Source organism: Pygoscelis adeliae, unplaced genomic scaffold (assembly GCF_000699105.1).
Source record: "Pygoscelis adeliae isolate BGI_AS28 unplaced genomic scaffold, ASM69910v1 Scaffold149, whole genome shotgun sequence".
Classification (NCBI taxonomy): Eukaryota; Metazoa; Chordata; class Aves; order Sphenisciformes; family Spheniscidae; genus Pygoscelis; species Pygoscelis adeliae.
Window position 1 is genome coordinate 2,464,939 of NW_008825494.1, and position 24,481 is coordinate 2,489,419.

The 24,481-nt window shown below is 38.5% G+C and overlaps 1 protein-coding gene across 1 annotated transcript in view; it reads left to right on the forward strand.

Moving 5' to 3' along the window:
* The first annotated feature begins 222 nt into the window (after positions 1-222).
* Positions 223-24,481, forward strand: part of CYFIP1 (cytoplasmic FMR1 interacting protein 1) — a 60,475-nt gene continuing 36,216 nt past the window's right edge. Inside the window, exons 1-21 of the mRNA XM_009331289.1 lie at positions 223-339; positions 524-613; positions 1,986-2,063; positions 3,082-3,183; positions 4,870-5,051; positions 6,440-6,536; positions 6,676-6,804; positions 8,144-8,248; positions 8,419-8,510; positions 9,752-9,869; positions 10,822-10,944; positions 13,555-13,680; positions 13,972-14,138; positions 15,543-15,690; positions 17,590-17,743; positions 18,976-19,132; positions 19,737-19,833; positions 20,180-20,256; positions 20,350-20,458; positions 21,026-21,145; positions 22,886-23,085. Coding sequence (XP_009329564.1) covers positions 223-339; positions 524-613; positions 1,986-2,063; positions 3,082-3,183; positions 4,870-5,051; positions 6,440-6,536; positions 6,676-6,804; positions 8,144-8,248; positions 8,419-8,510; positions 9,752-9,869; positions 10,822-10,944; positions 13,555-13,680; positions 13,972-14,138; positions 15,543-15,690; positions 17,590-17,743; positions 18,976-19,132; positions 19,737-19,833; positions 20,180-20,256; positions 20,350-20,458; positions 21,026-21,145; positions 22,886-23,085 — 2,588 coding nt within the window. The remainder of the gene's footprint in view (positions 340-523; positions 614-1,985; positions 2,064-3,081; positions 3,184-4,869; positions 5,052-6,439; positions 6,537-6,675; positions 6,805-8,143; positions 8,249-8,418; positions 8,511-9,751; positions 9,870-10,821; positions 10,945-13,554; positions 13,681-13,971; positions 14,139-15,542; positions 15,691-17,589; positions 17,744-18,975; positions 19,133-19,736; positions 19,834-20,179; positions 20,257-20,349; positions 20,459-21,025; positions 21,146-22,885; positions 23,086-24,481) is intronic.

Below are 24,481 nucleotides of genomic sequence, written 5' to 3' on the forward strand. Positions count from 1 at the left end.
AAAAGTCTTTTTTAAACTTGTATACTAAAACCAACTGGGTTTCAGTTTGACTGTTTCCCTTCCGTTATGGTTGAAGGGAAACTGCACGTTTCCCATAACATAAGTAGTTCCCTGCTCTTTGTATTACTCATTTGTTTTTTGTGTATATAATAACATAAAAAGTTATATGTATGTGTGTATATGTATCTATATGTATGTACGTACTTTTTAACCAGGTGCAAAATGACTGCTCAAGTAACACTGGAGGATGCCTTGTCCAATGTGGATCTCTTGGAAGAATTACCATTGCCTGATCAGCAGCCATGTATTGAACCCCCACCATCATCTCTGCTTTACCAGGTGTGTTGTCATTGCGGGAAAATGAGTTTTTCCATTTCTCATTGCTGTTAAGAAAAAGAGTATGTGCTTTTCAAAAAAAACCCAAACAACCAAAAACAAAACCAAAGTGTGTTTATATTTGCAATATATGTAAAAATTCTTTTTCCTGCCAAGGATTAAATTCTGCATTTTGCTTTCTTTGCAGCCAAACTTCAACACTAATTTTGAAGACAGAAATGCTTTTGTCACTGGCATTGCAAGATACATTGAGCAAGCTACAGTCCATTCTAGCATGGTAAGTAGATGTTCAGATACATACTTTTGTGTTAACTCGGAATAAAAGGAGAGGAACACGTCGTCTTGCCTTTCATTATAAGAATTGTGGTCACAGAAAACCAGAAACCAGGTTACCTACAACACTTCCAGGACGCAGTGAGATGAAAAAGTGTGTGGCTTTTTTTTTCGTACATGTACTTCTTGTTAATTTTAAAATGGTCTTTCTTCTTGGTCAACCAATGTTGCTCAAAAGTTTCTTGCTTTCATTGTGCATTTTTCCAGTATTCTGAGGTGAGTTGGTTGTATTGACAAGTAACTGCCGTAACTTGAGTGAAAAATTACCTTCCATCCTCCCAAACTTCTGCTACTACTCTGTCAGTTTAGCGGTGTTGAAGGGTTTTTGTTGGCTTCCTCACTGTGGAGTGTGTATGTTAGTGGTTTATTGGCATGCTTTTGTGTAAGGTATTCTGTGGTTTTTAACAGTTCCACAATATAAGACAAGACTTCATACTAGTAACTCCATCCATCTCTGCTGATGGCATTGCTGTTTTGGCTGCAAACGCTGGTCTGTACTGAACTTGTCATGGCACTCTTGGAAAATGAGGAATAATATGTCTTGTAATTCTAGAAGCCAATTCACAAACAGTGGAATGGGCAGGTTAAGCACCTGATTACATGCTACTGAAAATTACGTAAATTTACACCAATCTACTCTTAAAATTATCTGGCGACTCCTTAACCTGTTTTGATTGCTTGGATGTTGTAGGGCCTCTCCTTTGACATGTAAAAAAGGATATTGCTCTGCATGTGCTGACTCTCATCCTTGACCATTCCACCTGCAGTACCCGAGTTTAAAAAGAAAAACAAACACCCCACACCTTCAGATTAGCATTTTTATTTATAGATCACAGTGTCTTTTGTTTTTTGTGTTGTTCTTTCTTCCCAAAACTATCTGATCTGGGGAGGTAATAATTTTTGTCATTAGGTAGGCCTAATTGCCGCAGTTGTTGATTAGTGATCTGGTAGGTGTTTGTTGGCTTATGTGATATGAAGATGATGCTGTGAATTCCCTCAGAATTAGGTTGGGTGCTAAAACATGATTGAGGATAAATGAAATTTTTTTTAGCTGTTGGATTATAACCAAGTTGGACATCAGTAGCTGGTCAGCTCTAATATATGTAATATGCCAGCAGAGCCTATGAATTATGCTAATATTATTTTACATACATACAGTATGATGTATCATTCAGCTTGCAATATATTTGTGTTTGTACATAAATGTTCTGATAAGAGATAGGTTTGTTTGGACAAGGTTTTGGAATGGTGGAAGACAAGTGGATTTAACCTTTTTGTATTACAATGCCTAATTATGCTGAGCGTCTTTCTTACAGAATGAAATGCTAGAAGAGGGTCAGGAATATGCAGTTATGTTATACACATGGAGAAGTTGCTCAAGAGCCATTCCTCAGGTAAAGGATGAAAATTAAACTGTCATGCATCATGTGAACTTCTGTCTTGTTTTGGTGTGGAGTTGCACAGGTATATCTTTATCAAGGAGCTATGAAATGTAGTCTACTTTGACTCCCAAATAGGCAAGCTGGGCATGCCATAGTGTCTTTTAGCACTTGGGGACTAGTGCTATAGCAATACCTCATGGGTTTTGTGTTAATCTTACTGATTGGTTCAAGAGTAGTATAGGGGCAATGTGCTCTAGAAGGAAAGTCTTTGATTGCCACATCTGTTTGAGGTAAAAATTTAGTTAATTTCATTCAAGAGAATGGACCACCCCCAACGTAATACTTAAGTTCAGAACAGGTTTAACAGGTGGCATAGCATGTAATAATTACAATTCAGGTTAAACATTTAAGTTTCTAGACATCCTAGGTAGTAATTTTCTGAATGTCAGAGCTACGCAGTGTTTTGTTGATTTGTATGCAAATTAAAACCCTGTGAATAGGTGAGAAGTCCGTAGGCAGCCCCAAGTGTCTGGGAATGGTTATACAGGGGTGGGGTGGGAAGAATATTAAGATGCATCAGAAAACTGAACAAAATTATAGCCATGAGCTGACACCTGCCTGCTTTATAAGGAGTTTGTAATGCAATTATTTTTGTAGTGAAATGCAAGGAAGGCTTATCCTGTGGTTTAAATATTTAGAGTGGAAATCAGGTAATCTGTTTTAATTTCTGGTTTTGGGTCAATTTTAGTGCATGACTTTCAGCAAGTGGCTTAATAATGTGGAAAGAATATTGTCCTAACCATACAGAGGTGTTTGAAAACTCAATTATCTTAGGTTGTTTTTTTCTTTTTTAAACACACACAGTTAATCTTAGAAGACTAGCATAAAATTACCGAAAGCAGCAATTTATGCCTTAAGTTTGTCTCTTTAGGATGATAATACATTTTCTCAAGTTGTCATCGGGGATTTTAGTTTCTGAGGCTTTATCAGAAAAAGTTCTAAATGTAATGATCTCTTCCATTGCCCTCAGGTCAAGTGCAACGAGCAGCCTAACAGAGTAGAAATTTATGAGAAAACTGTGGAAGTTCTGGAGCCAGAAGTCACAAAACTGATGAATTTTATGTATTTTCAGGTAAAAGGAATGGAAACAAAATTTGTCAGTAGGCTTGTATTTTTATATTCCTATGTTGTATGCTTGATATTGTGTGCTCAGATACTGAACCTAGTCATTATACTTTGGAAAAAAAAAGCAACCCCATATTATCTCACAGAAGGGCAGAATTTCTAATGCCTATCTTAATGGAGATCGCCTGAAGTTTTTAAGACTTTCAGCATAAAATCGGGGGTAATAGCATATGGTCCCTGCGTAGCACATGGGAACAGTTCTGGCACTTTAGGAAGAAGGGAAATAGAAATATAATATGTTTCACATGTATACATAAAAGCATCTCGGCACAGAAACCATTTGTTGGGGGGTGAGAGATCCACAAGTCTGGACACCAGAGCAGCAGGTGCAACTTTGCTACAGACATTCATAATCGAGGCAAGCTAACCCAGCTGTTGTGGCCTGCCAGCCACCCGCGCTACATGGGCGCGGGAGAATAGCAATGTGTCTCGCGTTCTCCTCCCGTGCTGGCAGCTTGCCGTTTGGTTCAATGGACCGAGGATGTTTCCAGGCACACAGGAAGAGGAGACTGAATGAAATGTAGTATTTCCTGTCGTCTTCCCCAACTGGCGGATCTTACTGACTACCAGCAATCTCCTTTTGTTCAAGGAGATTAGTGCTCTAAACTCAGAACAGATTCCTCTTTACGTTTGAAGTTGCTGTCTTTTTTGTACTTGTGTCCTGGTTTCAGCTGGGATAGAGTTAATTTCCTTCCTAGTAGCTGGTACAGTGCTGTGTTTTGGATTTAGGATGGGAATAATGTGATAACACACCAATGTTTTAGTTGCTGCTAGGTAGTGCTTACACTAGTCAAGGACTTCTCAGCTCCCTGTGCTCTACCGACTGAGAAGGCTGGAGGTGCACAAGAAGCTGGGAGGGGGCACAGCCAGGACAGCTGACCCAAACTGGCCAAAGGGACATTCCATACCATGTGACGTCATGCTCAGCATATAAACTGGGGGGAGTTAGCTGGGGGGCTGCATCTTGGGAACTGCCTGGGCATTGATCGGTGGGTGGTGAGCAATTGCATTGTGCATCACTTGCTTTGTATATTCTATTATGATGATGATGATTTTCCCTTCCTTTGATTCTCTCCCTCATCCCCCGTGGCGGGGGGGAGTGAGTGAACGACTGTGTGGTGGTTAGCTGCCTGCCGGGTTAAACCACAACAACTTGTAATCTCTATCTCAAATGACCCTGATGTGTGCTTGGAAATAAGCCCTCAAATAAACATGTGGCAGGATGATTTTGCAAGTTGGCATGTACTGCTATTAATCAGTGTGCTGTGGGGTTTTTTTGTTTTAAGAGAATATACCTATAATCTGCCTTTTAATGCATATACACTTTCTCACTAAAGAAGATGAAATCACTTGTTTCAAAGGGATTTTAAACTTTTATGACTTTAGTCTGCAAAGAACCACCTTGCCCCTTGTGCCAGGCAAGCTTTGTGGCAAAAATCACTGGTGACACTTATAGCACACAGAGGTGGAGCTGGAAAGTCTGTGCTGATGCCTTGTGAGCCTTGCATGCTTTAAACGTTTTTCTGCTTCAGTGGCACTTTTCATTGGACCAGCTCCAGTTACACGATTAAACTTTTTTCCTGGAAACATCATGGCTTTTACTCCCTGTTTCTTCTCTTTTTTTCTCCGCTAGAGAAACGCGATTGAACGATTTTGTGGGGAGGTGAGACGCTTGTGCCATGCAGAGAGGAGGAAGGACTTTGTGTCTGAAGCATATCTGATCACGCTGGGCAAATTCATCAACATGTTTGCGGTATTGGATGAGCTGAAAAATATGAAGTGCAGCGTGAAGAACGACCATTCAGCCTACAAGCGGTAATTGGCAAGGAGCAACAGGACCCGGGTTTCTGCTGCCAGGATACAGGCCTCCCAGGAGGTGGCAGCAGTTGCTCTTTTTCTGACAGCTTTCTCTTCAAAAGTAGTCCCTTCACGTGTGGGACAGATTACCTTGAAACTAGGGGTGCATTGACTGCAGTTAGGCCACTGAGTAAATCTATTTTCTTTATGCTGTTCTTCCAGCAGCAAAAGGTTCTTCTGCCTTTTAATGCCAAGCTGTCAAATACTTCTGTCTTGGTGTACCTAAACGTAATGAATATACTTTGCTCAATAAAGCTTTTCTTTTTAAGTTTGAGAGAAAACTGGCTTTCTGGTCCCTTGTGCCACTTCTGTCCTGTCCTATCCTATTCTATTTTTGGCATCTACTTTTGGCATTTGTAGCTGAGAGTTGTTACACTTGTTCTGAAGATGTTTTGGCTTTGCTGTTCAAGGTCTCCGTGACCACAGGTCTAGCAGGGAGGGGAGGAGGGTGGGATATCAGTGGCCAAGTTTTGTGCTTGAGCTGCCAGATGGTATCGGGTATCTTTTGTCAAACACGGTGGTCAGAGCAGCAGGGGAAGACAGTCTTTAAGCCAGCTGTAGCATCTGTGGTCTTTCATAAAGAAAACCATTCAGCCAATGACTAGCCAATTTTATCTATGCTGCTTCCACTTAGATGAGATTTAATTTCTACCTTTACCAGTCGTTGCCTTTTGTAGTTGTTGTTGTGCCTGGAGACCTCTTAAACTTACTTGGTTTGCATGTTTTTTTCTTTGGAGGTGTGCTTCTGGAGGACAAACTCTGTTTTCTGGAAGGCTGACTTTTCCTGGGTTGTTCCGTGGCTTGAGTCTATAGAGCCACTGCTGCCTCCATCAGTTGAGGGATATACCCAATGGTTTTTGGGTTGGGTTGGATTGGGTCTTTTAACTAGGGTGCAGTGGGGGATTTGGGATTGGAAAACTGTTCATTTGGGATAAATTAAGTCCATATCTCTCTTATAGTGAACGTGAACCTTTCTTTTCAGCTATTTTCCTAAAAAGCCTTCCCTTTATCTTTTATGAAACAGGCTCTTGACACAGATTTGTCGAGTCCATAGCCTGTGTTTGGATAACTCACTTTTATAAAGCTGTGGCAAAAAAGTACTGGCTGTGTCTGCCAAGTTCTCTTTCTGCTTGATTCAGGAGTTTGGAGGTGGGAGATGCACTGGGGTTGACAATCCTGTAGGAGCAGTGAATGACACGTGATTGTACTGGCAGCTAAAGATGTGCTGACTACTTAGAGTTCCCCTGGTAGATTTGGGGATGAGTGTGTTTCTATTGAGAGGGAATGGATTTGGTTACAAACAGGCCTGCTGAAGGGAAATACCTTTTTTTTTTCTGTTTTCAAAGAGCTGCTCAGTTCCTGCGAAAAATGGCAGATCCTCAGTCCATTCAAGAATCCCAGAACCTCTCCATGTTCCTTGCCAACCACAACAAGATAACACAAGTAAGCTTTAATTGTCTTCTTGCAAAATACCTTATGCTTTACAAAACTACTAAAATAAAACTCTTCCAGTTTGGTAGTAACCGTTGTTCCCCAGGGAGTATAACTAGTTGACTAATATTCTTTTCTTCTTTTTTTCCAGTCTTTACAGCAGCAGTTGGAGGTGATAGTTGGCTACGAAGAGCTGCTTGCGGATATTGTAAATTTGTGTGTGGACTACTACGAGAACAAAATGTATCTAACACCCAGTGAGAAACATATGCTTTTGAAAGTAAGTTTCTTTCTGGTACAAAACTAAAAAAGAATTGTTCAGGCAGGACACAGATGTCTGAATTCCTGGGTTTTTTTGTTTTGCTTTTTTTTTTTTAAAAAAAAAGAACCAGATTAACCAAATAGCTCAAATTATTCCTTCTCTTCCCCCCCCCCCCCCTTCTCTTTTTTTTTTTGTTGTTTGTATGTTACTTTGTCTTTTTATTATATTGCATGGTAGATCTATTTAGAAGGTTTCTAATCCATTTTTGTTTTTCATAATTTGAAGTTGACCCAATTGAACTGCAGCCTGGCTAGGAAACCAGTTCTATGGAACTGTGTTTCTATGAACTATGACAACAGAAAGGAACTACTACATTTTATTTTTAGATATATGGCAAGTTTGTATAAAAAGCTTTTGGAGGTGAGGCTGTGTATCAAAGCTTTCAGGGAACAAGTAGCTTAAAATTAGGGTTAGTAAGTAGGTAAGTTTAGTTAGCTGGAATATGTACATGTAATAAGAGAGTGCTGAGCAATATGAAGTGTGGTTGATCTTATCACTGCATGTCTTGCAGTGGAAGAAAAGGTATAGAGTAAGAACTGAAAATTTGCCTCATGACAAATATTTTGAGTCACCTCAGTGTTTAACTTTTGAAGAGCTCTGTTTATTAGGACCAAATGAAAGCATCCTGAAACAATACACCAACTCTAGAACAGTTGTGTTCTGCCTGCAGGGATGTCCAACGTGTCTTTCATATTTAAGCCTTTTGTTTGGTAAACGCGTGCTTAGAACACATTAAGTGGCTAATACTCAGCTCTGCTATTATTCATTAACATAAAGTTATAATTCAGTATTAACAACTTGAACAAAATGTAATTAGATTTTTTTTTTTTGGGATGCTTCTGAGCTCGTGTGTGTATAATTCAGACATGGGCTGAAAGCCATGAAAAGCAATAGCTCAGAGATGTTAGATCTAAAATTCTGTTTCAGATCAGTTTGCACATACAGAATTTTAATAAAATGGAAGTGAAAAAAGGCTTGTCTAAAAATAGCCAGACTCTAGTTTCAGTGAGATTTTTTTTTTGTACGATAAACCTTTATACAAACAAGTAGCATCTTTTAAGGATAACTGATTAGGCTAACGTTAATGTAAAAATTACTAATATACATATAATAAAAGAATACTACAGAAATGTATGTATTTGAAAATATATTCTGTTTGAAGGAGGGTGGATGTTTCAGGACTGTGTTTTTAAAATACTACTTTTTTTTTTTTTAATTATATGAAGAACAGTCTTACTGCAGCAGGTTTTTACCTCTGAGGTCCTTTTGCGAAGAGGTTTGTTTTTTTCTTTTTCAGGTTATGGGCTTTGGGTTGTACCTGATGGATGGAAGTGTCAGTAACATCTATAAGCTGGATGCAAAGAAAAGGATAAATTTAACCAAGATAGACAAGTTCTTTAAGGTTGGTTATGATGTGGTCTTAATATGTGATTTTAAAGGTAATTCCCCTTGCATTTTAAATATAATTAAATAGAATGAAGATCACTTTGGGCTATAATATGGGTAAATAATGGTTTCCTTTCACTAAGATTTGTGTTAATTTATCTAATCTGATTTGTTCCCTGTGTACAGCAGTTGCAGGTTGTCCCACTGTTTGGTGACATGCAGATTGAACTTGCAAGATACATTAAGACCAGTGCCCATTACGAGGAAAATAAATCCAGGTAAGAGGGAGAAGGAAGCAAAGAGTGGAGTGTCTGGGCTGGGGAAAGTCAGGCCCTTGGAGTATATTTTTGTAACTATCCGTTAGTCTGTGGGTCTGCGGTAATTACTTTAATAGGATTTTCACTTTGGTCTTCTTTTTGGTGTGGGTATTTCACTATTAATGTACTTCATGTAATAGAAACAACTAAAGAAACAAGTTGTTTAAAGACCTTTCTATGCTGCTGAGCTCATTCTTGCATCTGTGACATTTCTTATCACCTGGGTTGGAGGAAATGAATTTTGTCTTATACTAATTTCATTTTTACTTTTTCCTTCAAATACGAAACTTTCTTTAAAAGAAATGAAGGATTTTACTAAGCAAGGTGAGCAGTAGTAGTGCATGGGTAAATAGGCATGTGTATATTGTATATGGAGCAGCAACTTAGCTTGCCTCCCCCCTCTTTTTTTTTTTTTTTTGGCTAGGTGTGCAGCACAGCAAAATGGCTGGAAAATACAGCCAGTTTTTACATGTTTCCATGGTTTATGGTTATTGCTTTGTTTTAGTGAACGTTTCCATGCTCCTCCAAGACCTTCCCTCCATGCAGTTACATGAATTTAGAATGTAGTGCTTTGCATTTTAATTCCTGCAGAAAAAACACATAACCTGCATGTAATTGCTAAGAAAAAATCAACAGCGGTGGGCCTACTGAGCTACTAAAAACATGAGGCTACTTAACATGACATTCTTGGTAGCATGTCTTTTGTGTCCCTCTTGATAACATGTTGATAGTATTTAATAATGCCTTTTCTTTTTTTATTTGGGAGCATACTGTAGGTTCTTCATAGTTAAACAAGAATAACGAAAAACAATCCGAAGGTAGCTAGATGTATCTTGCAGCCTATACCTATACTTCTGCCCTGCCTTTCAATGCTTTCCAGTCTTGTTCCTAAGTGTATGCTCCTGAAGAGAGATGCCAGTGTGTATTTCATAGCAGCAACCTTTAAAAAAATACAGAGAAGAAAAGAAAAAAGGGTTTTTTTAAGACTTGGAAGAAGTGCTGTTTGAACTCAGAAGGGCAATCCATCACTAATGAGTTGTGGAGGGTCAGAGGTAGAGGTGTGAGGAGAGGAAAGGCCTCAAATAGAGGAGAAGGAAGATTTTTAAAAAAAGTCATGTGTTGTGGTTCTTTCTTTGCAGTATCAGTTGTGCTGTTTATTGCCTACACTGATTTAGGTTGGGTTTTTTTATTGTCTGAAACAGATGGACATGCACGTCTTCCAGCAGCAGTCCCCAATACAATATATGTGAGCAGATGATCCAAATCAGAGAAGACCATATGCGTTTCATATCAGAACTGGCTCGTTACAGCAACAGTGAGGTGTGTGGGATTAGAGCTATTCACGCAAATTTCTTGTCACTGATTAACAGTTTTTGTTAAATATCTGAAGAGCAGGTAAACCTCAGGCTAGGTAAATGACAAAGCTTGATCACCTGAATCAAGAAAAGTTGGCTGCAGGGCTACTACCCAGTCTCTGCGTGATTTTTACACTATTTAAATTTAAAATAATAATGATCCATCATATAAAAGCAGAAGAATACTGCGGATTGTATATATATATATATATATAGGCTATATATCCTAGAACTTTTGGCATGTCTCTTTTGGAATAGGTTGTTTAGCCCTTACTTCAAAAAGCTGCTCATAGCAGTTTAAATGAAACTAAAAGTGAAAAGATTAGCTAAAAAACCCAGAAATGCACATGTATACATGCCTGTATACATATATAGAACCTATGACATATATATAATTAGTGTCTTGAATTCACAGAATCATAGAATAGTCTGGGTTCGAAGGGACCTCTAAAGGTCATCTAGCCCGACCCCCCTGCCGTGGGCAGGGACATCTTCAACTAGATCAGGTTGCTCAGAGCCCCGTCTAACCTGACCTGGAACGTTTCCAGGGATGGGGCATCCAACACCTCTCTGGGCAACCTCTTCCAGTGTCTTACCACCCTCACCATAAAAAATTTCTTCCTTATATCTAGTCTTATATCTACCTTATATCTTCCTTATATCTACCTCCCTTTAGTTTAAATCTGCAACAATATTTTGGTGATTAGAGATACCAGTGGTTTCCATCACTTGACCAAAATCTGTGAAGTTTAACTATGTAAGTCTCTGGAAGAAAAAGCTGATATTAATGCAGGTGTTGGTACCTGATGCTGTTTTAATGCTTAAAAGAAATCTGTGTAGAAATTTGGCTGTGAATGCTGGACACAGCATGTTCTGATGTGGGTTTGGTTTTTTGTTGTTGTTCAATAATGTTCTAGGTGGTGACTGGGTCTGGTCGACAGGAAGCTCAAAAAACAGATGCAGAGTATCGGAAGCTCTTTGATCTCTCTCTCCAAGGCCTGCAGCTTCTCTCCCAGTGGAGTGCACATGTCATGGAAGTGGTATGTTATCTGAGGAATAAAACCAAATGAAAAAGAGGCAGCTTGGTGAGGTTAGACAGGCTTTGCTTTAATGGAATGAAAAATGTGTGTTGTGTTTTGTTCCCTTAGTTCCCCTTTTCCTTCTTCCTTCACTCCTTTTCTCCTCCTGCTCTAAACTGCATCCTCAGAGGAAGGCACATGAAGTTCTCAGAGGCTAAGCGTAATGTTGCTGCTTTGAAGATCCAGTAGCACGTACAATCTCATACAGTACATTCAACTTGTTATATTTAATGTATTTATAGTATATTTTATAGTATATTTTATAGTATATTTTATAGTATATTTTATAGTATATTTTATAGTATATTTTATAGTATATTTTATAGTATATTTTTAGTATATTATTAGTATATATTATATAATATATTTAATGGATAGGTGATCACCTGTGAGCCTTGACCAGATGGTTTTATGTTGCTTTTGATACGTACATTTTGTAGACTAAGACTTCATTATTTTCCTCTAAACGTTGTTTAAAATTATATTCTGTTAGGGATATCCATACCAACATGCAATCACACAGGAGGTGATAGAACAACTTCAATTGGCTACGTTTAGACATCATCACTTAGTAAATTGAAGCATGTAAGGTCTTAATCAAAGACACAAAAATGAATGGAAAGGCTCCCATTGGCTTTAGATTAGGCTTTTAGTCAAAAGGAAAGTAAATGTGGAGAAAGGAATATTTGAGAGGAGATGAGGGAGGGGAAATAAAGAACCTGCAGACTTGTTTCTCTGTATTTTAATAATTTATTTTAAAAACAGATGCCAGTTAGAAAAGTGACTGTGTTTTTTCCAATAAGAAACTGCTTATGGCAGAAATTGAAGAGGAGGATGCAGGAGTCCTTTTCGTGCTGCAGACACTTAGATAAAAGCTGCATGTCTTGCCTGCACCAAAGCATGTTCTAGGAAACAGATGACGTACTGTATGAGAGAAGCCAGACCTGCTCCTCCTCTGCCTCTGGTGGCTGAGGGAGCATCAAGCCATTTGCATTGCGTGAATCCAGTGCGGTCACAGCGGGCATAGCTGGAGCCCCAGTTTTCTTTCTCTTCTGTATTTTTAACTGCCTCTTTTAAAAGCCAATAGATGAGTCATGCTCTTACCTGTATTATCCTATTCCTATTTAAATCAACAGTGTATTTGATGGTGAAAAACTTGTTCTCCTTTTCTCCTTCTTAAGAGAGGTTGCTGTCATCTATTTCTGGCCTCTGCAACTCCCAGACTTGCTCCCTTTATTTCTGTCATTGCAAATTGCTGCATTCAGGCTCTCTCTTCACAGTGACAATCTTCCTATTTTATTATATCTCTGTAGAAATTATGTTTTATTATATCTCTGTAGAAAGTCTCTTGTTCTTAGCTCTCTTTTTATCCTCCCAGTTCCAGAACAAACTTTCTCTGAGGACCACAGCAGGTTTTGCCTATTATCACTGCTTTTCTTTGTCTGTCTTATTTATATGGATTCCCTTAAGTACTTCTCATGTAAGTTTGTGTTCACCTTCTCCCTGTCCTCCTACTGAGAATTTATTCTGATCTGGAGTATCCTACTTATTTACCCGTCTTCTGCATTCACTCAGTATCCGTGAACCTTGTAACATGCATCATGTTCAGATAAAAAATTTCAGCATTCATTTGATGTCCAGCTTAACCCTGTGAACTTAATGCCCCCAAAATACTTCATCTTTGTTTAATAATTTACCTAGTGTCCTCTTTGTAGAACTTAGGTTGCAGGGTGTGATGCTATTCTTTGCTGTAGGTAGATTGGTGCAAATATTAATCCTTTATAGTAGGCAAATTTATATTGCTCTGTAATCTAACACTTATGCAAAGATAGTATCAACCAGACCTTACTATTCGCTGAACTCAAACTGTGAGAAAATTGTATTTGAATGTGACTAGGATTTTTCACTAAATGTACCCTGATGGATATTAGATCAGCCTGACACTGCTCAGGAACATTTTGAGCTGTGTTAATGTTCAAAGAAAAGGCAGTATTTAAGAGAAATGCATGCTGTGCAGATGATATTGTCACAGATAATACAGCTATTTCCACACCTTTCAGCCTAGTAAACATAAAAAAACCCCCAAACTCCCCCAAAACTGTGTAGTTTTCCAGTTGTCTTTTGAATTCTAAATGTGAATATTTGGCCAAATTGGAAGCTCCTCTTTTTGTGTGTGTGTGATGGATTTTTTTGTTATGCTCTGAGGTCTCTCTGTGTTTCTCGTGCTTGAATTGGAGAAGAAACTTTTGCCTACGCTAGCATTTGCTCAGTAAAAATACTCTGAAGTGCATTACCTGCTGAGTGTGAATTGCATTTTTTTTGAGCTAATACAAGATTGCTGGCTTTCAAATAACTTTGTTAGGCAAATTATTGTTTGGCATTTCCACTAGATAGTAGTGTCAGATTTTATGCAGGTTTTGAGAATGGTACCAAGTATTATTTTTCAGATATTCTTGAAAACACTTGGAACATTTCTTAAAGCATGTTATTTGTGTCCAGCTATGTTTTGCGTTTCTCAGGCCTTTTCCCCCCCCAATCTTTTTTCTCCCTATTCTGCTGTGTGAACTGCAGTATTCATGGAAGCTGGTACACCCAACTGACAAATATTCTAATAAAGATTGTCCTGACAATGCGGAAGAGTATGAAAGAGCAACGAGATACAATTATACTAGTGAGGAGAAGTTTGCTTTGGTTGAGGTAAGATAAACCTTTTTTTACAGGGATTTTCCAAAGATTAATTCTATACAAAGGAGAACATTCTCTATAAGCATTTTCTATACCCAGTGCAAAAAGACAGCATGCTCTGTGTTGACTCTGAAAGAGCCTGTTTTCCTCCATTCAGTCTGTAGGAGGAGCAGAGGAAAGCCATCCTTTATATTTTGGAGCTTGTTAATTCCCCCTTTATCACTTTCTGTATTTAAAAAAGGGCTTTTTGAACAATTATACAATCAAAATAAGAAAAAGACACAATTTTTTTTTTCTTCCCAGGTGATTGCCATGATCAAAGGTCTTCAGGTGCTGATGGGAAGGATGGAAAGTGTTTTCAATCATGCCATTCGCCATACTATTTATGCAGCTCTTCAAGACTTTGCCCAGGTCACACTTAGAGAGCCGTTAAGACAAGCCATTAAAAAGAAGAAAAATGTCATTCAGAGGTAACATTCTTGTTTTCATCTTCTCCTGTATTCTTTCCCCCAAAACTTACTAAATTTGTTCCAGAATTGCACAGCTGTTAAATTTTGCCTCTTTAAGTCTGTCATCCCCTGCTAGTCTGTCTGGTATTCAGAATTAGCTTTGTTGAATATGTATTGGAAGTTGAAGAAGTTTGAAGTCTGGAGTCAAAAATGAATGGCTGCCAACATGGCTACAGTAAGAGTCCAGGCTGTCTTGAGCCACTTAGGACTACCGCAGGAAGTCTTGTGTTGCCTGTAGTTTATTTTTATTTTGAGGAAAGATAAGTACTGTAATACTGAAAGCAAGACTAGTATTTTTATTTTGAAGAAAGGTGTTACTGACCACCTTCCTTATGATTCCAGTGTTTCCTCTCCTTGTGTCCCATCTTTACATCCCACCCCATAGTTTTCTCTCTGCCCTCTTAGTATTCTGCCTTCTTTCTCAGCTTCTGCTGCTTTTGGCTTATTAGCCTTGCACTTCTCTTCCAAGTGCTCTGTCTGCCCACACTGATTGGTGGCATTTCCTGAGATTTTTTTGTCCCTAATTGTTTGCTTTTAATCTTGACTTGTTTACTATTTATGTACTTCCATGTTTCATTGCAAAGCTCTTAGAGGTGAAAGTCTTTGGCTAATTAGGCTATTGCTAAATGCTCTGACTACCACAAAAATACCATCATAAGCTAAAAATAAACAAATTATTCCAAATTACCGAGTTTGCAGGGATAGTCTTTTTGTCCCAGGGACTTTCATGAAATAGGGAACTATTACTTTCATACCTGCTCGGATCTGGGAGGAGACATTTGCTTGATGATTCAGCACGCCACAGGACATGGCAGGCTGTGTTTCTGACAAGTATCTGAAGTCCTGTTCAGTATTTGGAATGAGAAGTATGAGGCTGTTTGTATAAATTCCAGCTGAATTCTGGAGTTCTGCTGGAAACAGGAATTCTACTGTTTCTTTTCATTTCAAGCCCAGATTGTCTCTCTCTAGTTTGGTTAATAATCTGCTTTGGTTTGACTGAATAATCTGCTTTTTGTGGTTTAGGAGAACAAAATGGCTTGATGTGCTTGCTAAGGATCCCAGAGGTGAATTCTTGACAAGTGACTTTTGTCTCTGGTGAACCAGTTTCAGAGGTCAGCTTTCTTCTGACAGAGGAGAAGGGCTTTGGACTATCCTTTTTGATAAACAGCCCGGAGCGATTGTTTCGTGGATGTGGCATTCGTGAAGTTGTTGGCGAAATCGTTTGCGGTTGCTCTGAGTTAGCCCCAGCTCCTGAATGCTGTTGCAAAGTTTCTGTGCTTGTGGAAGAGTGCGTAAAAAAAGTAAAATGATCCCCTCAATGTGCTTGGATGCATGCCGGTCTGAAGTAGTGTGAATTGTGTTCAGTGTTTTGCAGGCCATCAGAAAGACAGTCTGTGACTGGGAAGCTGGGCACGAGCCGTTCAATGACCCAGCTTTAAGGGGAGAGAAGGACCCCAAAAGTGGTTTTGACATCAAGGTCCCAAGGCGTGCAGTGGGACCCTCCAGCACTCAGGTATCTTCCTGTCTGGTGGTTGTGATATCTGTTAACAATTATTGCATGAAATGTTTTCTCTCTGGCTTGAACTATATAAAAATAGCAGAGTCTTTTTTTTTTTTTTTTAATGTTCAAAATCTACTCTAATTAGATTTATATTTACAAAATTATATATACTTAACCAAAATCCTCTATCTGGGTTGCTGTCACTTTCTACTCTGGTGCGTAATTTTTCCAAGTGTTCAATCTCTTTAATTTGACTTACCGGGAAGACATATTTTCTCATTGGGCTCCTAATGCTATTTAAATAATATTTTTGAACTATTTGAATTATTTCTTGACTGACTGCCATCTCTGGTGTGGCTGGTGGATTTTTTTTTTTTTTTTTAAATCCCATTATTCAATAGGTGTCTATGTAGTTTTAAAATATGTTTAACGTATAAATGATTGCCTGTAAAATATGGGAGAGTATTTGACTTCTGACAAGATCCCTCTTACTGTTCAGTAATGAATGATAAAACTACTCCCTAAAATCTATTTAATCTGCTGCTGCCACTAAAACAAGAGGTATTTCGAGTATGTTTTCTGTGATAGTCATTGAAATCCTATACCTAGGTGCTCGTTCTTGTTACCTCCATATAATTCTCTTCTTTATTTTCTTTGTGAATTTGTTTGGAGAGTGTGTGGTCTGGTATTCATAGCTCATCTGAGTGTAAATGATGTACTGAGCACTTGGGGTGAGAAATTGAAGGCAACTGTGGTTTGTAAATTGAATATTTTAATCTGTGGGGAAAAGAGCATGTATGAATAATAATCCTGGGTAATGAATAATAATCCTGGGTAATAAAAAGTTGCTTGTTTTTAAAAATTGTGCTAAGATGGGTTTAATAAAGATTTTGTTTTGGGAATTGGAAAAAAAAATTGATTTCTAATTTTCTGGGTGGAAAAAAATTAAATATCACTACCAGTGTGCTTCTCCTGCGCTTGGTATGTTTAAGGGCTTTGTTCCACTGGCTGCAACAGGCTGTTTAGTGTACACGGTTCTGTCTGCTTTTTCTGCTCTTGGGCTGGCACACTTATCTGTCTCGGCTGACAGGAGGAAGGGAGGTCAAATATATCCATTTTTAGATAGGCTTTTCTCAGTTTCACGTAGTTCTAAAATGGCTATGTATGGATTGGTAATACTTGGAAATCTTTGCGAAATCATTTGAGAAGCTAATGGCTCTCTGGGCATCCTCTGAAATGAACGGGAACTTTTCCTTTCGCTTGAGGAAACACCGGATTGCAGTGATTATTCTGAATGAAGAAACCTTTCTGTATGTCCTCCTCTGCATGCTTACTGTGCTGCTTTTCATTTTTAACAAACTAACACATTTTCTCTGCTTCTGTTTCCCCTTCCTTATTTACCCGTGTGTTTTTATTAACGGATTCTCTCTCCCCTGCCTGCCCCTGTCTGTTGGTTTTTAGCTCTACATGGTTCGCACTATGACAGAGTCCTTAAACTCTGCTGAGCTGTTGAAGCAGCTCAAGTCTCTGGGATTGGAAAAGCTATTGCATGTGACACACAAGTTTCTGAGGCAGTCCTACATCTATCCGCCTCTTTTAAACTTTGGTGGTAAGACATTACTTATTACTTTTACTTTTGTGGTGATGTGAACTGTTCCACTGCAAATGGTCTGCTGCTAAGTGTCAGTGGAGGTCCCCTTGGCATGGGTAGGCATTCGTGCTGGTGCGTAGGCTAGCGTTGCATCTGTTCCTTTTGCCTGAAAGGCTTTTACCCACACAGTGCCAGTTTTCAATTTGAAGTGGAGCAGTCGCTTACTGATAGTAATTCTCAGTGTTGCTCAACTAATGTACCGTGTGTATTTTCCTTTTTTCCCCCCCTTTCCACCACAATTGTTTCCTTTAATGATACAGCTTTACATGGTGAGAACTATGTTAGAGTCCCTCATTGCTGACAAAAGTGGTTCCAAGAAAACCTTGAGAAGTAGCCTTGAGGGGCCCACCATATTGGACATAGAAAAATTCCATCGCGAGTCTTTCTTCTACACTCATTTGATAAATTTCAGTGGTAAGATATGTAGATGATCAGTGTCCAGCTTAGCATGTCCTAACACCTCTAACACAACCTGGAAAATGTTTCCGATTGCCTAAGCCAACTTACCTTTGGTTTGTTTATCAAAAGCCTTGGTCTGTCCAAACTTTTTCTGAGACGAGATATTCAGTATTGTGGTGGGATTTTTATTTTGACTTGTTATACGTTTGTTTATGATGCGTCAAATTTCATATTGTTACCTCCCTTTTCTATTTTTTTTTTTATGTACGTATTTATATAAACAAGGGACAGATAAGCCTGTACACATTGAAATTTTAAAAAGGAAGTGGGTTTTGTGTTCTGGGTTTTTTTGGGGTTTTTCATTTTTGTTTTAAGTACAGAGGAAACAAATTCTCTGTTGTGGTAAATTTGATGTCATTTCACTACTCTTACTATTCAGTTAATTGTAATCGGAAACATGCTGTCCTAAAGAATTCACCTACTGACATTGAATGTATCTAGTCTTTGTCATCACCATGCTGTGTTGTCTTTCATTTTTGTTTTGCTACTGGACTCCTTTACCCTCAGAGAAGGGGGAGCCTGTTAATGTCACTCATAATGCTACTGGGGAACAGCACTTCAAAAGGTCTTCAGAAGATCTTAATGTAAAGAGTTCATTCCCATTTTGGTTCTCAAGCCGTCTGCAAAAGGAGGCTTGCGCCAAGTGTTTTCTGGAGAGGTGGGAAGCACACCTCCGTGTCCTTGGCAGCAGCCTCAGCAATGTTTTGTTTTAATCCCTCCTTCATGTGTCTGTCTGTCATTTCCTGCCCATCGAATCGACAGGAACGTGTGGAGCGATTCAGTCCTCCAGAGGGAGAGATGGTACTGGTGGATCTGGTACAATTTTGTCTCCTTCGCCTGTTGCTTCCCAAGTTCAGCGTATGGCTTTCTCAGCCCCCAACTGAGAAATTAAACTAGAAATCCCCCTTTACTGGTGTACACAGTGTTTCTGTTTAACTGGTAGTCTGGTCCATTTCCACGCTTTTTTCTATAATAAGGCACCACTTTGGGGGCCAACGTGAAGTTCAGAACTCTCTGAAAAAGTCATGGGCTTTACGTTTTGAATTTGGTTTACGTATTTGGCCTATGTATAGCTCTAGTGACTCACACCTGCTTTTTTGTTTCACATTGCATCATCAGAATCGCATTTGTATTGTTCTTGATGTATTTCTATAAGAAGTGTAATTCTTCCTTATTTATTCTGAAAGAAACCCTGCAGCAATGCTGTGATCTGTCCCAGCTGTGGTTCAGGGAATTCTTCTTAGAGCTGACCATGGGCAGAAGAATCCAGTTTCCCATTGAGATGTCCATGCCTTGGATTCTGACGGACCATATTTTGGAGACCAAAGAGGCGTCAATGATGGAGTAAGACCTACTTGTGCTCTACAGTTGAATAATTATTCTTAATGATTGTCACTCCGTATTATAATGTTACTGCTTTAATTGGTTTTAACAAACAGTCACCGAGAAGGTATTCTAAACCTTCATACGCTTTTCCTCTTACATTTGCTGATTTACAGATTCTCAATGTTTTCTTTTTGAAAATAATGATTCACAAATATTCAATATTTGTGAATAATTGAAATAAGAAACCTTTCATGAGAGTATCATCGCACCAGCCAAATATGTTGTTCCCTGAGTGAGTTCTCTTTACTTACTCTTCAAAGATGTCAAATATAATGCATAGTGGTAAAAGCATAATTCCAGTTTGATGGAAAGCTACATCTAGAAAACAAGTTTCTGACTGCAAACTTATCTATACAATTTCTTGAACTAACAAAAGACTTTCTTAAATGAGAAGGTGCAATTCTTTTCATATAAACTCAAACAAAAAAAATGATCCTGTTTGTGTGAACTGCATGTAGATTACAATATTGACTGGCTTACATCATCTTGACTGCACCATCCTAAAGAATCATAATATCTACAGACATGTAACTCTTTTTTTTTTTTATTCTTTTTCATTCAGGTATGTTCTGTATTCTTTGGACCTTTATAATGACAGTGCTCATTATGCACTTACTAAATTTAAGAAGCAGTTCCTCTATGATGAGATTGAGGCAGAGGTAAAGTAACCTTACCTACTGGAGAAAAATAGTCTGTACCTGAATATGAAAATGATGCTAAAGGCCAAGACCTATTATAAGACATTCGGAACAGTTAAAGATAATAAACAAACTGAGAAGAAAGGCCAGAAGATGGGTAACTGGTTGGGTGGTACGTTGTGAGGAAACCTGCAGATGTGTGCAAAACGGCTCACATTAATGCTGAAGACTGAATGTCATCTTCTCTTGTACTGGGAAATTTGGATGCATTAACTTAATTATGTTTGATAAACAGTGGGAGGTCTTGGATAAGCTCCCCTCTTTTAATTTTAAGTATCTCTAAATGCACAATTTTTCCCCCCCCAAGGTAAATCTGTGCTTTGACCAATTTGTCTACAAGCTGGCAGACCAAATATTTGCGTACTACAAGGCAATGGCTGGCAGGTAGCTATTCCAGTAGTGAGAACTTTTATTCATGCATTTCTGCTCTGCTCTGCTGTCTAATATATTTTAAGAGTTTTCTTCCTTTCTTAATAGCCTGCTTCTGGAGAAACGATTGCGTTCAGAATGCAAGAATCAGGGAGCAACCATTCAGTTGCTACAGTCCAACCGCTACGAGACACTGCTGAAACAGCGACATGTCCAAGTGAGTTAACTCATACTCTGTTGTATTCGAGTTGCTCGGCAATTTTCCAATGGTGTTGATTTATGTAGGTATATAAAACTTTCTGTGCTTTATGTCCTGCCATCTAAGTGGCATAACTGACATTTGAGAATCAGCTTTTTTGTCATATGAAGGAGTGAATTAAGAAAAAAAAATTAAAAGATCCTGTTCTAATGCAAATGTCTGTTGCAGTTAAGCAAACACAAGCCAAATAGGAATGTCACATGTGGTAGCGTTGTCTTCCTAAAAATGTCTTTCACCAGTTTTCAATATGTTGTCGGCACCGTGTCATGGAAGCATATAAAATGCTGATATAAATACTTAGAAGTCAATGCAACATGTGGTTTTACTTGTGTTTGTGAGAATTGGGATGTGAATTGTAATACTTGATTTGTTCATGAATTTGTAAATCTTATCCATCTGCTTTGTTTCTGTGTGTTTGGAATGCAAGTTCACCACGTGAGAGTCTGTTAATCTGTGGAGTCTCATAGTCCTTGTACAGCTTGTCTCAGACTTTCAGTTCCAAACCTCATGGCATTTTTTCTTTAGCTTCTTGGTAGGTCAATAGACCTGAACCGACTGATCACTCAGCGAATTTCAGCAGCCATGTATAGGTCAATGGAACTGGCAATTGGTCGATTTGAAAGTGAGGATTTGACTTCCATTGTGGTGAGTGTTGTGTTGCAGTTTTGCCAGAGCACTAATACTGCAGTTAGGAGTCGAGTGCTAGATGATGATGATTATTATTATTATTAACTTAATTTAATTTTTTTATATTATGTTTTTTTTTTACTTCTTTTATTTCCATTGAGATTGATAGACATCTAGCACTTCTCCCCCGTCCCCCCCCATTATAAATCTATATTGGTTTTTTTTGATGGCAGAAGCAAAAAAGTTTTCTCAGGTTTTGCTTTTTGCTAGACACCTTCTAGGTATTTTCTCAGTGAATAGTTGTACAGTCACTCCCGAAGGGAGAAGAGGCTGAATGACTAACAGGCAAACTTGTTTTATCCCAAACCGTAGTTAAATATATATACAAATGGGCAAGAATTTAAGCAGTCTTATTAGAAAAATAACAAAACTTTTGCCTCTGATGTTTTGTTTTCATTTTTCTGTAAGCATGAAATCATATGATGCTATGGTTGAAGTTTGTCTGGTTTACTAGGTCTAGATTGACTAAACCCCTTACCAGAGAAGCAGCTTATTCTTGCAAGAGGCCTTTTTTTGTAGCATAGTTAGTCACCTGCAGCTACACCATAAATTATACTGGCAAATCCTCTGTTGCCGTTGTAGTATATTGTGGACTTTATTGATTCTGATGTGCTGTGATTTTTTTCACCCCATACCTTAACCTGCATCTCTGTTCAAACAGTGCTTTGGCCAGACCTGACGCAGTGTTCTGGAGTATGCTGCTGTACATGGGACTGCGAAAGTCCCAGTTCTATTGAGACTGAGAATCTTGTTCTTTCCTTGCCCAGCAAAAAATAAACATGCTGCAAGTGAGGGCACCTGTAGAGAAGGCATATATATACTAGGGGCTATGAGGAAACAAATAATGAGAATGCTCATTTTCCTTAAAGTTTTGTAAATGCCCACTTTTGTCCATGCATATAGATAAATTGCAGACCAAAACAAAACAGCCCTGTGCCTGGTAGAATCAAAATGAGTTTGTTTACCCAGGCAGCTTGGTTTTGTAGCATGACAAAATAAAAATAATTTTTTTGTGGAGGAATGAGATCTGACTTGTGCCTGTGGAAGGAGAGCATCTGTGCAACATCGAGATGTCTCTTTGAGTAAGTTTCCTGATTAAAATGCTAACAAACAAATTTTATTTCCAGACAGCATGAATTTGACAAGTAAATAGGCAGTCAACAAGAAAAATATCAGACACATTGAGTTCTGCTGGAATGAAACAAAATTAGAGGTTGTGCAACGAAGTTTACCATTGGTTTTTCCATAACAAGTTTTCTACCTGTGAGATTTTGTCATGCAGTTAACTACCTTGATTTCATTTCATTCTTTACTGAGGGTAAATACGGAGGCCATAGAGCTGTGCAGGAGTCTGGCTTTTCATGATTTTTCCGTGCTTGGTGTTATAGCCTTTGAATTACTTAAACGTAGTTTTTCTTTGTTGTGTGCAGGGTTTTCTTAGTAGCTATGCAAACAGAAATTGTTGATGTGTTTCTTAGGCCAGAGGTTCTCTCTTGAGTTACGAAGTAGCAGGGCTAAGGTGGTGTCCCTCCACCATCCTCCTTTTTTTCCCTTTCCTTTTTTTTTTTAAATGCAAAATAATTTCTGCTGAAAACTGCTTGTTTTCCTCAGTAAGCAACTGATACTAATAGTTTAACTAATAAGTTTCTCCATTTTATTAAATGCACTGCTCACTTTCTTTCCTCTTGTTTTTTGTAGGAGCTGGATGGCTTGATAGAGATAAACAAAATGACTCACAAGCTTCTGAGTAGATATATGACCTTGGACAGCTTTGATGCCATGTTCAGAGAAGCCAATCACAATGTGTCAGCCCCTTACGGAAGAATCACTCTTCATGTCTTTTGGGAACTCAATTATGATTTCCTTCCAAACTACTGCTACAATGGATCCACTAACAGGTTAGCATGGCAGCTTTTTGTTTGCAGCAGTTCTTCTACCACCCTCCTGCAACTTCTTTCCTAGCCAATGCTGACAAGTCCGTCTCCATTCATGTAGTGTGTTTTCCATTTCTAATGCTTTACTTGAAGTGAAGCAGTATGAGTCATTTTACGAAGTACTGTAAAAGTTATGAAAGCCTGTTATTTCTCCACAATAGAAGTCAAATGTAACCGCAGCATCCAAATTCTGACATTTTAATGACTTAGCTATGATACGCTGAAAAATAAAGCGTGTCCAAAAAGACTGCAAAGTGCGTATCAGGAAGATATTTTGGTAAACAGGCTCCTCAACTGTGAGATGATGTAAATAAAATTATATTCCTGATTCTGCATTAATGTGAAGAAAAGGATTGTTTACTGGAGAAGGGAAGAGTTCAGTGTTCACTGCAACTACAGTTGCAGCCTTTAAGGAGAGTAATTTAATTTCTACTAATGGAAATAGAAAGAGAAAGGTAAGATCTGAAGTCTGAATGAGTGGAAGGCACAGTGCTTGGGACTTTGCATTTCTGGGCTTCCTGCTTGTGTGCTGCTTTTAGGATTTGTGTTGCTTTTAGCCTTTACTCAGGTTTTGGTTAAAGCACTGTGAAGTGACAGTAAAATAATACTGAAGCTGTAGGAAGAGGAGGAAGCCTGTTCTCATCTTTCACTGTCTCCTTGGAGAGCTTTCCCTGTCTGACATGTTCCATGATGGTTATGTTGCATTTTAGATCCAAAATTCTGTCTGTGCAAAAAAAAAAAAAAAAAAAGAGGAGTGTGTTTTTTGTGGTTAAGTTTTAGCCAAGAAACTTCTGTTACATGAATCTGTCTGCACAGGAGAGTTGAATGTATTTCTGAGGAAGCTACTGTGCAGTTGATATATCTGGAGATCAATATTGGAATATTCAGTGCAATGTATCAAGAATCATATAAGCATAATATTAAAAGAAAATCTTAATGAAATGCTGATCCTTCACCTTCAGCTTTAATGAAAGACATTCAATAGCTCCTACAACAATTTGGTCCGTGTTCACTGTGGCTCCAAGGACTGCTGTACTGCAGACCACCATCCTTGGGAAGCGAGCATGGAACGCTAAAGGACACTAGCAGGATCCTGTAGGACTGTTGCTTGTCTGCTTAAAAACTGTACGCACAAATTGAGTTAGGCTGATCCTCAAGCTTGTTGGGTAATTAATTTAAGAGATGATAAAGGGAGCCAGATCTTAGGCAGTATGTGTACCATGTGTCCAATTTCATCACAGAATTGCTTCGGTTTCAGTCAAAAACAGTCAAATATGGATGAATATGGATTCTCTCTCACAGTGTGGAGAGAATTAATGTGTGTGTTGCACACGCTATAGAGTGCCTATTGATGTTTTTG